The sequence below is a fragment of the Patagioenas fasciata genome, chromosome 21 (assembly GCF_037038585.1).
Source record: "Patagioenas fasciata isolate bPatFas1 chromosome 21, bPatFas1.hap1, whole genome shotgun sequence".
Taxonomy (NCBI): domain Eukaryota; kingdom Metazoa; phylum Chordata; class Aves; order Columbiformes; family Columbidae; genus Patagioenas; species Patagioenas fasciata.
This window is the reverse complement of record NC_092540.1, coordinates 6964692-6980053: the sequence shown is the minus strand read 5'-3', so window position 1 is coordinate 6980053 and position 15362 is coordinate 6964692. Positions and strand designations below refer to the sequence as shown.

Sequence of the window (15362 nt, the reverse complement as noted above, 5' to 3'; positions counted from 1 at the left end):
CTCTCCCTTAATCAAATGCCATTATTAGGACACTTGACTATCTCTTTGAGGTTTCCTTCCAAGCTGTGAGCTTCCCTACAGGATGAAAAAGAGTGCTATAGCACCTGTGTGTTTTTTGAAAACCCCGCAGAGAAGCACAGTGATGCTATGACAGAGAAAATGCTGTTGCATTTGTGAAATGAGCCATGTGTGTCCTGGGCTAGAAATGGGGTGCTGAGACCTTAGGAAAGGGTAAAACATTGTGATCTGAGGTGCATCCCTTTGCTCTCAGCAGTGCCTGGTGGATTTTCAGAGTAACTTGGAATGTGGTCACCCTCCCTCTCAGAAAGGTGCCAGCCCAGGTCAGTCAGGAGCAAGAGAGACAGACAGACAAGCTTCTCTCCCTCTGCACTAAGCCATAGGAATCCTCTTGCCTCGCAGGACTTGCTCTGTTCTCCCTGATTGCAGCAGAAATGCTGAGGGTTTCTGACATCCAAGAAAGCTCCCCAAGGTGAGAGGGAAGAAGGAGCTGTAAAAACCCATATCTCTCAAAATTCATTCCACCAACATGGTTCCTTAGCATTGGGAGTGCAGATGCTGACAGGCCCTTCTGCATTAGCAGTGTTCTTTTTGACAAAGCTGAATCTGAGGGCTGGCCCCCGACCCCACTCACTTCTACAGAGGCAGGATGACTTACTAAGAGTGCATGAACACAGATTCTGCTCTTCATTGCTTCAAAAGGGGATGCAGACATGGAGCTGAAAGAATAAATCCTGGAAAATGAAAAGAGTCTCTGTGTGTGACAGGTCTATGAGATCTATAAGAAATGGTTTTGATTTTGCTCAGTCTCCCCTAACTTTCACTGTCTTTTCCTCCTATGACAGCGCCCATGACCAGAGGCAGCAAATGTCCAACAGCAGCTCCATCACCCAGTTCCTCCTCCTGGCATTTGCAGACACATGGGAGCTGCAGCTCTTGCACTTCTGGCTCTTCCTGGGCATCTACCTGGCTGCCCTCCTGGGCAACGGCCTCATCATCACCACCATAGCCTGGGACGAGCACCTCCACACCCCCATGTACTTCTTCCTCCCCAACCTCTCCCTCCTCGACCTGGGTTGCATCTCTGCCATTGTCCCCAAGTCCATGGTCAACTACCTCTGGGACACAAGAACCATCTCCTATGCAGGATGTACTACACAGTTCTTTTATTTATTTTTATTTATTTATCTATTTATTTATTTACCTTTTCTATGTTACGGCAGAGTTTATCTGCTCACTGTCATGACCTACGACCACTATGTGGCCATCTGTAAATCCCTGCACTACGAGACCCTCCTGGGCAGCAGAGCTTGTGTCCACATGGCAGCAGCTGCCTGGGACACTGGGTTCCTCAGTGCTCTGCTGCACACAGCCACTACAGTTTCACTACCACTCTGCAAATGCGATGTTGTGGACCAGTTTTTCTGTGAAATCCCCCAGATCCTCAAGCTCTCCTGCTCACAATCCTACCTCAGGGAAATTTGTCTTCTCATGGTTAGTGTCTGTTTAGCATTTTGTTGTTTTGTTTTCATTGTGGTGCCTTATGTGCAGATATTCAGGGCCATGCTGAGGATCCCCTCTGAGCAGGGACAGCACAAAGCCATTTCCATGTGCTTCCCTCATCTGGCTGTGGTTTCTCTGTTTACCAACACTGCCATGTTTGCCTACCTGAAGCCACCCTCCATGTCCTCCCCATCCCTGGACCTGGTGGTGTCTGTTCCGTACTCAGTGGTTCCTCCAGCTGCGAACTCCTTCATCTACGGTATGAGGAACCAGCAGCTCATGCTGGTGTGTGAAAACTGATAACTTGATATTTTTCTGAAGCAATAACCTGCCCATCTTCTACTGCATAACACTAACACATGATTTTTTTTTTTCTGATGGTGGTGTTCATGTTTTTTTAATTGTTATTTAATTGTTACATTTCTGATTCACTATCTTTTATGACTGAGTCTCACTGTAAATGAGGAGCCCTACGCTCTCTGTGTTTAAATAAAATAAAGGGCTCTGCAGCATTTTTTTTTCCTTAGAGTTTTCATCCGTGTCTTTTTGGAGCTGCAGAGGTTGTTTCTATGTGCATAGGTGGGAGTGAAAAGAGTCCCAATGTGGCAGCACTGCCAGCGAGCACTAGTGCGTGGTCTTCAGGGCTGTTTGCTTTCCACTTCCGCAATCTCCTTTTGATGCCTTTTGTTGGTGCAAGGCCTGAGTGCTCTGGCAGCTTGGTCACAGTCCTGTGGCATGGCAGTCCTGTGGCTGCAGGCAGGGACAGTCAATATGCACTTCTGTATCAGAGCTGGCCTCCATAACAGCCTTTATATTAAGAAAGGTGATCTCTTCAGGACAGAGCTTGGGGGCTTCCATCTCCTTCCGAAGTTTCTCTCAAGAACATGCCCAACAAAGTGACCCACAAATGAAAACACCAGTGTACAGCTAAACAGTCTGGATGTGCACTGTTGGGGCACACAGCAGTATCCTCTCACAGACAGACCTTCTGCAAGAGACCTGAGGGACCAGCGAAGTAGGGTTGGGTCTGCACTCATGTGCGCCGAACACCCTGGGGAAGCTACCCCAGGTCAATTATCCCCTCACAAACACCATTTCCAGCCCTGGCCTCTCCCCACAACTTGGCAGACAGTATCTCAGGGTAACTACATGTTAGAGGTAACATTACATGAGAAGCTGCCTAAATGCAGCACAGGGATGTGCTTCCTTTAACTGGTACCCCTGTGACCGTTCTTCAAGACACAGGACATCTCACACTACTCTAAAGCAGATTATTCCTGCTGCTGTGTGTAAATGGGAAAGACTCTGTCTACGAACATTCCTGGGTGCATTAGAATTGCATAAGGCCAGATCAGATGTGGATGCCTGACAGAACCCTGACATTTCTGTGTGTGACTCTGGGAACAAACCCCACTGGCCCAGTGAGATTCACCTCAGCTGCCCTGGAAAGGCTCATTGCAAATGCTCCTGTCTGCTATGTCACCCTTACCTGTGATTCTGGATTGTACTCTCTAAAGTACCAGCAGAATCAGAGAGGCTCTGAGGTCCTTGGGAAAGGAAGATGTCAAAACCATCTTCCAGAAGGGCAGGAAGGAGAATTTGAAAAATTACAGGCTGGTCAGCCTATCTCCATCCTTGGGAAGGGGATAGGTCGTGTCTTTCTGCACCAGTCTCCATGTATCTGAAGGACAAGAAAGGGATTCCTCAACTGAAATGAGTGGGGAAAGAAAGGCATGTTGTGTACACTGAATTTTGCAAGGCTTCAGACATGGTTTCCTGTGGTCTCCTTATAGCCAGTTGATATCTGAACTCAAGAAGTGGACCCTGAGTGGGAAGCTGGCTAGATGATCAAGCCCAAATGTCAGTAGTACAAAGTCCCCCATGTAGACAGTTACTGGTGGCATCCCTCAGAGACCAGCATTTGGATCAACACTGTTAAACATCTTTATTCTTCCCCTGTATGATGTAATGCAGTGCACTTTAAGCTCCTTTGTGTATGATGTAAAGTTCAGTGGAGCCTCATCTGGTTCACCAGATGAGAGTAACCTCATCTGGTTCACCCTGTCTTGAGCAGGAGAGTGAGACAAGATGATGTTCAGGGCTCTCTTCAAACCTGAGTTATTCTATGATACAATGAACCTTGGAAAGGTTTTGGAGGACAGAATTGGCAGAGGAAGAAGAAGAAGAAAAAAAAAAAAGACACAGGAGAGGAGACCTAAAAGGTATCAACATAAATACAGCAGTTCCTGTGAAGAGTGTTTCATCAATCCAATCATTAGTGGGAAATATCAATTTGATAAAGGAAGTGTACTTTTCTCTCGTCAGGTCCTGGGCCATAAAGGGGGGTGATGGATGGGTATGGTGTTATGAAGTCACTTGTGTCTCAGAACCTCACAATCTAGTAACAACCATGTGGTTGTGAAGAGGACTGTGAGGTCAGTTCTGTCTTCGGAGGTGACAGCCTAGCAACAGGCACATGGCTGGGAAAGTACCTCTGCCAAGGTACCCCATAGGTCCTATCCAGGAAGAGGCCTTGGAGATGGTTGTCATGTTCATTCTGCCTGAGTACATGATAGGACAGCAGCAGGCACATGGTTGTGTCTATCAGAGAAGCTGAAAGGCCAGCAGTAGTACTGGGATTTAGGAGATCTCTCAGTTGAGTTGGAAGACCACAAGAAGACTGACGGGTTGTGTTCCCAGCTTGAAGGGCAGTTTCTGACATGGTCGAGCCTTCCTTGGTAGTGGGAAAGGGGTGAGAAAAATAAAAGTCACAAAGTGCAGCTTGGAAGGTGGACACTGAATGTCAGGAGGAAGAAATGTCACTGGAAGGTCAGTACTGTGGTAGAAGAGGGCAGCCAGAAAGAGCATGGATCAGCCCATGGCTTTGTGTTCCAAAGAACAGCCAGTGTGGGTGGAGACACATCAATGAAGGCGCAGAAATGCTGGGGCGAGAGCAAGGTGGGCGAGTGAGATGTGTGTCAACAGCCTGCAGGGAAAGAATGGTAGGTGTAGGACCCTGTAGAACATCCTGTGGTGGAGATAGCAAAGGGTGCTGGCAAGGCTGGAAGGAAGCAATAGAACCCATGTCCTTGTCCCCTTTGGCAATGCCAGTTGTCTCTGACACTCAAGCCTAGGAGAAGACATGTTGTCCTCATGGTACTGGGGCCTCATTGCCTCCTTGCAACCCCGTGGGGAAGCTGTAAGTTTTTGTACCAGTGTTGTCCTTCCCTCAGCTTTGCACACTCACATCCCACGGTCCCAGGAAGAGCCTTGAGCTGTGCATAAGGGACAGGATCCCCCTTCCCATTGCCTGGAGGTCATGGCTTCTCCTTTCTGTGTCATAAAGGAAACCAAGGGGTTTCCCAGCATCAGAGCCACCTGCTCAGGGCCTTGGCCCACCTGTCATCACAGCCTACAATTATCTTTCCAGCTCAGCCCAGCCCCTCCTCTGCTCTTCCCACAGTCCCAGATTTCTTTCCAGCCCAGCCCAGCAGAGCAGCCCTGTCTGGGCTGGTCCAGCGCAGGGGGCTGCAGAGCTCTGGGCACTCACCCTACAGCCCCAGCCCCTCTGAACGGCACAGCAGCTGCTGGGGGTACAGATGGGTCTCAGCAAAGGGTTAGAGGCTGCACATGGCACAAGGACATAGAGACCTGTGAATATCCAGTATTGCTGGTGCCTACACCAGGATATCCCCACCCTGGGAGCAGCAGGACATATGGCTCTGCTATGCTCTGCTCTAGTTGCTGATACGAATTCTGTGTGTGTGTCTCTGTGTGTGCCATTCTCAAACACAACACCCACCACAGGCAGCCTGTGCCCCTCAGTGCCAGCCCCTTTCCCCAGGCCAGAACAAGATTTCTGGTCCAGCCCCAAATAAGTGTCTACAGAAAGAGGTTTGTCTTTCTCCTGGATTCCTCCCTGCAGGCACAGAAATGCTCCCTTGCTCTTCTCCAGGGACATCCCTTTCCCCAGGTGAGGGTGTCCAGCCTGGCCTGGCCGGCTGGTCCTGGTCCCCTCCCTGTGCTCCCCACAGGGCCCTGAGCTGGCCATGCTGCTCTGCAGAGCGAGGGGCTGTGGTGCCCTGGGGCCATGGGGTGACTTCAATGGTCATACTGGTTGGGGTGAGAAGCAAACCTCCCAATCCCAGGTGAGAGCATCAGGCACACCGGGGCATCCTGAAGTAGCACTGGAGGCTTCTGGGCAGGAACTCAGCTTGGCCTGCAAAGATGAGGAACTTTTCTTAACATTTCTGTCGTATGGGAACATTTTAAGTACCTGAAATGATTGAACATGTGTGGGGGACTACGGTGGGTCCGTGGATTCCCTGACGGAGGGCATGGGAACAGAAATTAGCCTTGAAGATATGAAGGCCTACCCATGAGAAAGATGGGAGTAAAGGAGTATCCGGAGATATTAAGGATGTACCCGTGAGAGAGAAGGGAGTAGAAGAGTAACACTGATGATAGCAAAATTAGCCAATGAGATGTTACTGCTGTAACTTGTAACCAATAGTGAAGAGACACATGAATTGGTAAAACTGTATAAAAATGCACTTGTGGCAATAAATGGCATCTACTACTTTCATCCTGGAAGAACTTGGTCCATGTCGTTTCTCTGTCTCAACCACGACAAACATGTTTAGTAAAGAGAATGTTTTCCTGTATGGCAATCATGGGACTTCCCAGGAGTGCACTGCTCTCAGGAAAAGAAACCTTTATTTTTTCAGCACTTGCTTGGCTGCTACTCTATCCAGTATGGAACAGATTGAATCTCACTGATCTTTATGCTGTTTCCACATGGCCTGATTAAACTGACCATTTCTCAAATCATCTTAGCAACAGACTGGCTGCACAGACACATTTTGCAGTGTCTGTCCAGTTTTCCTCCTGTCACTCTCCATTTGTCTCCATTTGTTAAAAACAAAACCAGTTCTCTTTTAGTGATTTTTCTTTCAGCTAAGTTCTAGGTGGCTGTACTTTTCTGAGTTTTAGCCTGCATATTTTTCCTAGGATGCTGTATTTGGTGTTGCTACGAGACCAACGGAATGCTGAAGAAGCTCATGTTTAGATTTATTGCTATGGTAGCCAAGAAAGAGTGATAAGTTTTCCCACATTCTGTTGTGAGAGGGGCGTATTTGAGGAGGGGTGGATGGAACAAGTGACTAGAACTGACCAACGGAAGTATTCCATCCCATAATCGTCATACCCCCTATATAAGAGGGTGATCACGAGGGTCACTCTCTCTTCTACCATGGCCAGCATCTAGAGAGGACCCTGTCTGTCTGCCTGTGATCTACAGGCCTCAGACCCTGCATCCCTGTAACCAGTTTCTGGTTTGTTGTGAAGTCCCACCCATGACTTTCGGGAGCCTGAGCTGCAGGTTCTGGAGCTACCAGCTCCGCACACCCAGCTCTGCTACTGAGTGACGCCAACTCCACATCAAGCATTCGAGATTGGTTTTGTATATTTTGTATATATTCTCTATTTATTAGTAATATTAATAAAACCCTGAATCCCTGAATCCAGTTTCGGTTTGCTGTGGAGTCCAGCCCAGGATTTCAAGGTGCCTGCCCTGCAGCCACTGGCGCAATGCCAGCTCTGTCCACCGCGAAAAGGGGGGAACCCTGTGCTACCCCGGGAAATTCAATATTGATTTTGTATATCTTGTATTATTTTCTCTATTTATTAGTAACATTAATAAAGCATTTATAAACTTTTCCAACTTTGAAGTCTCTATCTCTTTCCTCTGCACTTTCCATAGTGGGAAGGGTGGAGGGTTAACAGAGAGCATCTGCCATGGTTTATTGTCGCCTTACAGTAAGCTTTGACACCCTTCTGGGAAGGAGGGGGTCCTCTGAGCAGCTCACGCCCTACATGAAACCCAGAAAACACATTAAAACTTCACATGTAAAGAGAAAAAAAAGGGTAATTGTCATAGGCAACTCCCTTCTGAAGGGAACAGAGGGCCCAATATCCTGACCTGACCCAGCCCACAGGATGTCTGCTGCCTCCTTGGGACCAGAGTAAGAGATGTGGCTCAACGACTCCCCAGGCTGGTAATGTCCTCTGACTATTACCCGCTATTTTTTTAATGTTGGCAGGGAAGATATAGGCAAAAGTAGTATTAAATAAATTGAAAAGGATTTAAGAGCTTTGGGGTGGCTGGTCAATGGCCAGGTGCTCCAGCGATTTTTTTCCTCCACCCTTTCAGTTGCGGGCAGGAATACAGAATGGAACAGGCAGGCCCAGCAAATCAACACATGGCTAAGCAACTGGCGTCACTGATGGAACTTCGGGTTTTTCAACCACGGGATAGTCAGCCCTTCACCAGGACTCCTGACACCTGATCGAATGCACCTCTCACGGAAGTGGAAAAGGGTGTTTGCTCAGGGGCTAGCAAGACTGATTGATAAGACTTTAAACTACTTTGGAAGGGGGAAGGGGGCGGTAGCAGGCAGGTCAGTGACAAGCAGTAGGATGGCACACCAAAGCTTGGGGAGGTGCTTGGTAATGAGATTCCTCAGAGTGTGCCACAAGCTGAAGGGCATAATCAACCACACTTGAAGTGCTTCTACACTAATGTACGCAGCGTAAGGAACAAGCAAGATGAACTAGAAGCCTTGTCCCTCTCCCAGGGGTATGATGTAATTGGCATTAGCCAAACCTCGTGGGATGAATCCTGTGACTGGTGCACCATGATGGATGCTACAGGTTATTCAGAAGGGATAGGTAGGGTAGGAGAGGTGGGGGTGGTGGTACTGTATGTAGCGGAGGGGTTGGAGTGTACGGAGCTGGCAGTTGATGATGGAAAAGTTGAGAGCCTCTAAGTAACGAGGCTAACAGTGACTATGAAGCAGTCAGGTTTAAATTCTTTGCTAATGGGAGGAAAACTTCCACCAAGACCTTAACACTAGTTATGAGGAAAGTAGACTTCAAGCTGCTCAGAGAACTACTTAGTAAAATTCTGGGGAAGGAAGCTTTTGAAGGGGTTGGGGGTTCATCAGTGTTGGTTGTTTTTTAAGTACCACTTACTAAGAGCACAGGATCAGGCCATTACAAAATGCCAAAAATCTAGCAGGTGAGGTAAAAAACAGCTTGGTTGAGCAGGGACCTTCATGAAATACAGCAAAAAAAAAAAAAAAAAATCATACGGTCAGTGGGAGCAAGGTCAGGCAACATGGGAGGACTACAGAGATACTGCTTGCTATTGTAGGGAGGAAATTCGTGCTACCAAAGCTCAATTAGAATTGAGGCTGGTCAATACTGTGAAGGACAATAAAAGAGGTTTTTTAAAAATATATTAATGGTAAAAGGTAAATTAGAAATATAATTGGTCCATTAGTTGATGAGCATGGTCACCTTATTTAACAGGGACATGGACAAAGCTGAGACATTTAATGCTTCCTTCACCTCAGTCTTCAACAAGGGTGATGAACATGGGAGCCCCCATCACCCTGGACTAGAAAACTACTGCTGTGAGAATGACAAAATCCCAATCAGTCTGGCAACAGCTAGAACCATACCTGTTGATGGGGGCTGATGGGATTCATCCAAAGGTGCTTAAAGAGCTGGCTGACAAGACCTCTATCCACGATTTTTCAATGTTCTTGGGAAACTGGAGAGGTGCTGTAAGCCTGGAAGCTGGCAAACATCCCAATCTGCAAGAAGAGCAACAAGGATGACCCCTGCAACTCCAGGTCTGTCAGCTTCACTTCTGTTCCTGGCAAAATCATGGAGAAGATCATTGTGGAAGTTATTGAAAAACATGTGAATGACAATGCAATCATTGGTCCCAGCCAGCACGGGTTCATGAGGGGAAAGTCTTGCCTGACCAACCTAATTTGGTTCTACTACAAGGTTACCCATGTTGTTGACCAAGGGAAGTCTGTCAACATGATCTTTTTGGATTTCAGTAAAGTCTTTGATACTCTCTCTCACAGTATCACACACAATAAACACACAGTGCAGTGGGTGAGCAATTGGCTGATCGACTGGGCTCAAAGGGTTCCAGTGAATGGGGTTATGTCAGGCTGGCGACCAGTCACTAGTGGGTTCTGCAGGGTTCCATCTTAGGGCCAATGCTCTGCAATGTCTTAGACTCAGGACTTGAGAGATTGCTTAGTCACTTTGCTGATGACACAAAATTGGGCAGAGCTGTCAACACTCTGGAGGGTAGAGAGGACCTGCAGGGGAAAGTGAACAAACTGGAGAACTGGGCAATCACCAACCACATGAAGTTCAACAAGAGCAAGTGCTGGATTTTGCACCTGGGACACGGCAACCCTGGCTGTTCAGACAGACTGGGGTATGAGATGCTGGAGAGCAGTTCTGTGGAGAGGGATCTGGGGGTTCTGGTTGATGACAAGTTGAACATGAGCCAACAGTGTCTCTGGCAGCCAAGAGGGATCCGTGTCCTGGGTGCGTCAAGCACAGCATTGCCAGACGGGCAAAGGAGCTGACTGTCCCACTCCACTCTGCACTGGTGTGGCCTCACCTGGAGTACTGTGTGCAGGGCTGGGCACCACACTATAAAAAAAGGTAATAAGCTACTAGAATGTGAACAGAAGAGGTCTACAAAGTTGGTGAAGAGTTTGGAGAGGAAGCCGTATGAAGGGTGGCTAAAGTCACTTTTGGTTTGTTCAGCTTGGAGAAGAGGAGACTAAGAGGAGACCTCATCATGGTCTGCAGCTTCCTCACAAGGGGAGGAGGAAGGGGAGGCACTGAACTCTTCTCTTTAGTGACCAATGACAGAACTCGAGGGAATGGCAGGAAGATGTGCCAGGGGAGGTTTAGACTACACAATAGGAAAAGGTTCTTCACCCAGAGGTGCTGGACACTGGAACAGGCTTCCCAGGGAGATAGTCATGGCTCCAAGCCTGTCAGTGTTCAAGAAGAGACTGGATAACGTCCTCAGGTACATGGTGTGAACTGTGAGGTTTCCACATACAGGGGCAGGAGTTGGACTTGATGATCCTTGTGGGTCCCTTCCAATTCAGGACATACTATGATTCTACGAAAGTTAATATCATATGACTCCATTATAGATGAAGAGAGGCATGAGAGCAAGGTTGAACACTTTGGGTGCAATTGCCCAGGCTTCCTTCCTGTCAAGGGAGAGAAATCAGTTGTCCCACCCAAGATGCCTTGGTCTTCTCTGGCCACCAGTTCCTGCTTCAGGAAGTGAGGTAGGTCCCTACAGGTAGAGCCATAGGTCCTGGGTCACATTTCCCTGTCCTACATAAGGGTTTCAGCTACCCCCATGTATCTTGTAGGCAGTGCCTGCCTCTGTGTGGGTGGCTGCATCGACCTCTGAATAAAGTCTTAGTCAAAAGTTGAAATACAAACAGAAGATACCTCAGTGTAATAACTATGTAAGAAGTCTCGATTTTCAGAACTTTGAGGTCTATCTATAATTTCTCATGATTTTTTTCATAGGTCATGGGTGTGAACAAGCAAGATGATGACACATTCTCTTCCTCTTTGTAAATATAGATTTATGCAGCCCAATTCCAAAAATACATTTCTCCCAATGCTTCACATGGAGAATTTTTTCTGCAGAGCTGTAACCCAGACAGGATGTCCCTGAGCTGTGTCAGTTCAAAGGGCTCACCCACCCCTAGGACAGGACTCTGAATTTGCACTTCTTGGATATCATAAAGGTTCCCATCAACCCATCTCTCCAGCCTGTTTGTCCTTGAAAAGAGAATATGTTGGGAGTTGGTGCAAAAAGCCTTGATGGTGTTTAGTTAAACACACCCACTCTCCCCTCACCTACAGATGTGGTACTTTCAATATAGGAAGGGACAAGGGTGGTCAGACATAATCAGTCCTGGGTTCACTCAGTCACCTTCTCTTTCACACATCCAGAAATGCAATACCAGAGAACTCTGAGACATGTCCCTCATCCAAAGTGAAGATATGCAGCCTTTATCTCCCCAGGTCATGCTCTGCCCTTTATGAAATGTGCATGCAAATTTCATTTTTTGCCAGTCAGCAGGGAGTCCCCCCAGTCTCCATGACTTTTCATACATGATGGAGGAGACCGGTCTCTCTATGACATCATCTTGCTCTCTCAGTACACTTGGATTCAGCCCTTCTGGTCCTGTGGACTCATAAGAGTTGAGTTTGCTCAAGTAACCTGAGACTTGATTTCTGTCCATCAATAGCTGTTCTCCAGAGTCCTGACATGAGGCACAAAGGCTTGACAGACATTGCTGGTGAAGTCTGAGGCAAAGATGACATAGACTATCTCATCTATCTGTCTCACCTCATCTATTTACAACTGCTTTTACTAAATATTGAGGAAGGTGGTTCAGATATGCTGGAGGTGCCACAGAGGATAAGTCAACCTGCACCCTCCATCAAAACTGCTACTATAAAGAAAAAAGTAGGTCATTGTCATTGGACAATTCTGAACGGAACAGAAGACTCTATATGTAGACCAGACCCACTTCCCAAGGAAATCTGCTGCCTCCCTGGGGCCAGGGTTAAAGACATGAAGAGAAAACTTCATGCCGTGGTAAGGCCCTCAGATTACTATTTGTTACTAATTTTTCAAGTAGGTAGCAATGAGACTCCAGTGGGAAATCCAAAGGCAATCAAGAGGGACTTCAGGGCCTTGGGACAACTGGCTAAGGGATCAGGAGCACAAGTAAGGTTCTCCTCTGTCCCCTCAGTTTCGGAGTACAATGAGGAAAGATCCAGGAAAACCCAGTAGATACAGGAAGACCTGGCCGTGGGATTGGTGTCATCAGCAGAATTTGGGGCTTTTGATTGTGGGTTGATTTACATGACACTGGCCTGCTGGGAACAAATGGGGTGCACCTCTCTCAAAGGCGGAAGGAGTTAGCACCATCTCCTGGGGCAGGGGTTAGCAGGGCTCACTGAAAGAATGAGATTTCAAGGGAGAGGGTGAGAAAACCAGGTGCAGCAGAAAAATCCCAAGGGAAGCATGCTAACCTTTGAGGGATAGGGTGTTAGTGAGGCCCTTTCGTCTGTGTTTTCCGTGGAAGTAGGGGATAGAGAGATGTGCGGTAGAAGAGAAGGTTATATATGTGCTAGAGACCATGGAAGCACCTGAGAATGGTCATGAAGGAACTAGGGCTTCTCAATGCAAAAAAGGTGGCAGGATCAATGGTCCAGCTTAGGACAATCTATAGGAATGCACACAGCATGGGAATAAGAATAGGGGAAAGGTCAACAAGGTAGATATCTTGGTGGAAGTCTGTTACAGATCACCCAACCAGGGTGAAGATGCAGAAGAAATATTCTGCAGGCAGCTTGGAGAAGTCTCTTAATTGCTAATCCTTTTTCTGATTGGGGACTTCAGCTTACCAGATGTCTGCTGGAAATAGAATACAGAAGAGAGGAAATAATCAAGAAGGCACGTGGAGTGCATGGAAGAAAACTTCCTCACACAGCTTGTCAGTGAACCAACTAGGGAAGAAGCCCCAGTGGACCCATTGTTTGTGAAAAGAGGACTTGTGGGTAATGTCTTGGTTGGAGGTTGCCTTGGGCATAATGATAATGAACTGATCGAGTTTTGTCATCAGAACTGCTGCATTGGACTACCAAAGGGCAGACTTTGGTCTTTTTAGGAGGCTGGTTGGCAGAGTCGCTTGGGAGGCAGTACTGGAGAGCAAAGGGGTCCAGGAAGGCTGGTCAATATATGAGAAGGAAATCTTAGAGGCACAGAAGCAGGCTGTCCCCACATGCTGAAAGATGAGCTGGTAGGGAAGAAGACTGGCCTGACTGAAAAGAGAGCTTCAGCTGGAGCTTGGGAACAGAAGGAGAATTTATAACCTTTTCAAGGAGGGACTGGCTACTTAGAACGACTACAAGGATGCCATGAAGCTATGCAGGAAGAAAATTAGAAGGGCTAAAGCCTGCCTAGAGCTGGGCATGGCTACTGCTGTAAAAGGCAGCAAGAAGTGCTTCTATTAATATATCAGCAACAAAAGTAGGACTAAGGAGGATCTCCATTCTCTGTGGATGTGGGGGACAACATAGTGACAGAAGATGAGGGGAAGGTTGAGGTACTAAATGCCTTCTTTGCCTCAGTCTTTAGTAGTCAGACCAGTTGTGCTCCAGGTACCTAGTACCCTGAGCCAGAGGACAGGGATGAGGAGCAAAATGAAGCCTCAATACTCCAAGCAGAAATGGTTGGCGACTTGCTGAACATCTTAGACAAGTACAAGTCTACGGGGCCAGATGGGATACATACAAGGATACTGAGGCAGCTGGCAGACATGATCACCAAACCACTTTCAATTATTTATCAGCAATCCTGGGTACCTGGGGAGGTCCCAGTTGACTGAAAGTTGGTGAATGTGATGCCCATCTACAAGAAGGGTCATGAGGAGGATTCAGTGAATTACAGACCTGTCAGTCTGACCTTGGTGGCAGGGAATGTCATGGAGCAGTGTCCTGGTTTTGTTAAAAAACAAGTTTCTCTTTTAGTGAATTTTGCCTGTCAGCTAAAGCCTTCATATCAGCTGCATTTTCCTGGAGAACCAGATACATGTTTTGGTAAACCCAGCAATGGAATGCAAACTTATTGATAAGCACGGATGGACATCTCACAAGAGGGGCAACGAGAAACCGGTGACCAACTGTGTATAGCATTCCATTCACGTGAATACTTCATATAAAAGTGGGACATCACGAGGATCTCATCCCTTTTTCCTTCCCTTTTTCCTCATGGCTGACATTAGGAGAGGACCTTGTTGGTCATCCCTGCAAACTGAGGCCTAGTGAGAGACTGAATCCAGCTCCGGTTGGCTACAGAGTCTAATCCAGGACTTTGGGTGCTGGCTCTGCAGTTGCTGAGACTTTCAAGATTGGTTTTGTATATTTTGTATTATTTTCTCTATTCTTATCAGTAGCATTAGTAAAACATCTTTAACTTTTCCAACTCTCTTCTCTCTGTCCTTCTTTCCCTCCCAATCGCCTGTCCTGAGTGGGAAGGGGGGAGAGGGAGGGGCAAAAGGGGGAAATCCCTGCACTATGGAACCGTCCTGGAGAGCAGAGCTTGCGTCCACATGGCAGCAACTGCCTGGGACACTGGGTTCCTCAGTGCTCTGCTGCACACAGCCACTACAGTTTCACTACCACTCTGCAAATGCGATGTTGTGGACCAGTTCTTCTATGAAATCCCTATGATACTCAAGCTGTCCTGCTCAGATGCCTACCTCAGGGAAGTTCGTCTTATTGTGATTGGTTTCTGTTTGGCATTTGGGTGTTTTGTTTTCATTGTGGTGTCCTATGTGCAGATCTTCAGGGCTGTGCTGAGGATCCCCTCTGAGCAGGGACAGCACAAAGCCTTTTCCATGTGCCTCCCTCACCTGGCCGCGGTCTCTTTGTATGTCAACACTGTCATTTTGGCCTGCCTGAAACTCCCTTCTATCTCCCTCTCATCCCTGAATTTCCTAGTGGCAGTTCTGTAGTTGGTGGTGCCTCCAGCAGTGAACCCCTTCATCTACAGCCTGAGGAACCAGGACCTCAAGAATGCCCTGTGGAAACTACTAGAATACTGCCTATTTCAGATTAATAAGGTGCTCATTATCTGACCAGGACTCTCGTAGTATCTCAGAAACAGCCAGGAATAACTTTTTTCCATATGTCTCTTTAGTTCTCCTTAAAAAGGACTGTATTTGGTTTTAGTTTCTGATTTATACCTGTAATAATATTCTTTGCCTCTTGCCTGTGTTTTCTTGACCCAGAGACCTATGTACATTCAGGCTCTCTTTTTAGATAAAGTCTATTAATATACCAGAAGAAAATTATATGTCTCCGTTTGCTTTTCTTCACTTCTCCTCTGGAGCTGGGAGAGAAGCCCCAGA

General features: G+C 47.3%; 1 protein-coding gene and 1 pseudogene across 1 annotated transcript; both read left to right on the top strand.

Annotated features, from left to right (window-relative positions):
* The first annotated feature begins 1260 nt into the window (after positions 1-1260).
* On the top strand, positions 1261-1821 carry LOC139829563 (olfactory receptor 14A16-like). Its single transcript, XM_071817727.1, has one exon. The coding sequence runs from the start codon at positions 1261-1263 to the stop codon at positions 1819-1821; it is 561 nt and encodes a 186-aa protein (XP_071673828.1).
* Positions 1822-9002: 7181 nt separating this feature from the next.
* Positions 9003-15089, top strand: LOC139829562 (olfactory receptor 14J1-like; annotated as a pseudogene).
* The last annotated feature ends 273 nt before the right edge of the window (positions 15090-15362 follow it).

Bases quoted from the DNA above. Each gene is read 5' to 3' on its own strand.
- LOC139829563 (XM_071817727.1), top strand. From the start codon at position 1,261: ATGACCTACGACCACTATGTGGCCATCTGTAAATCCCTGCACTACGAG.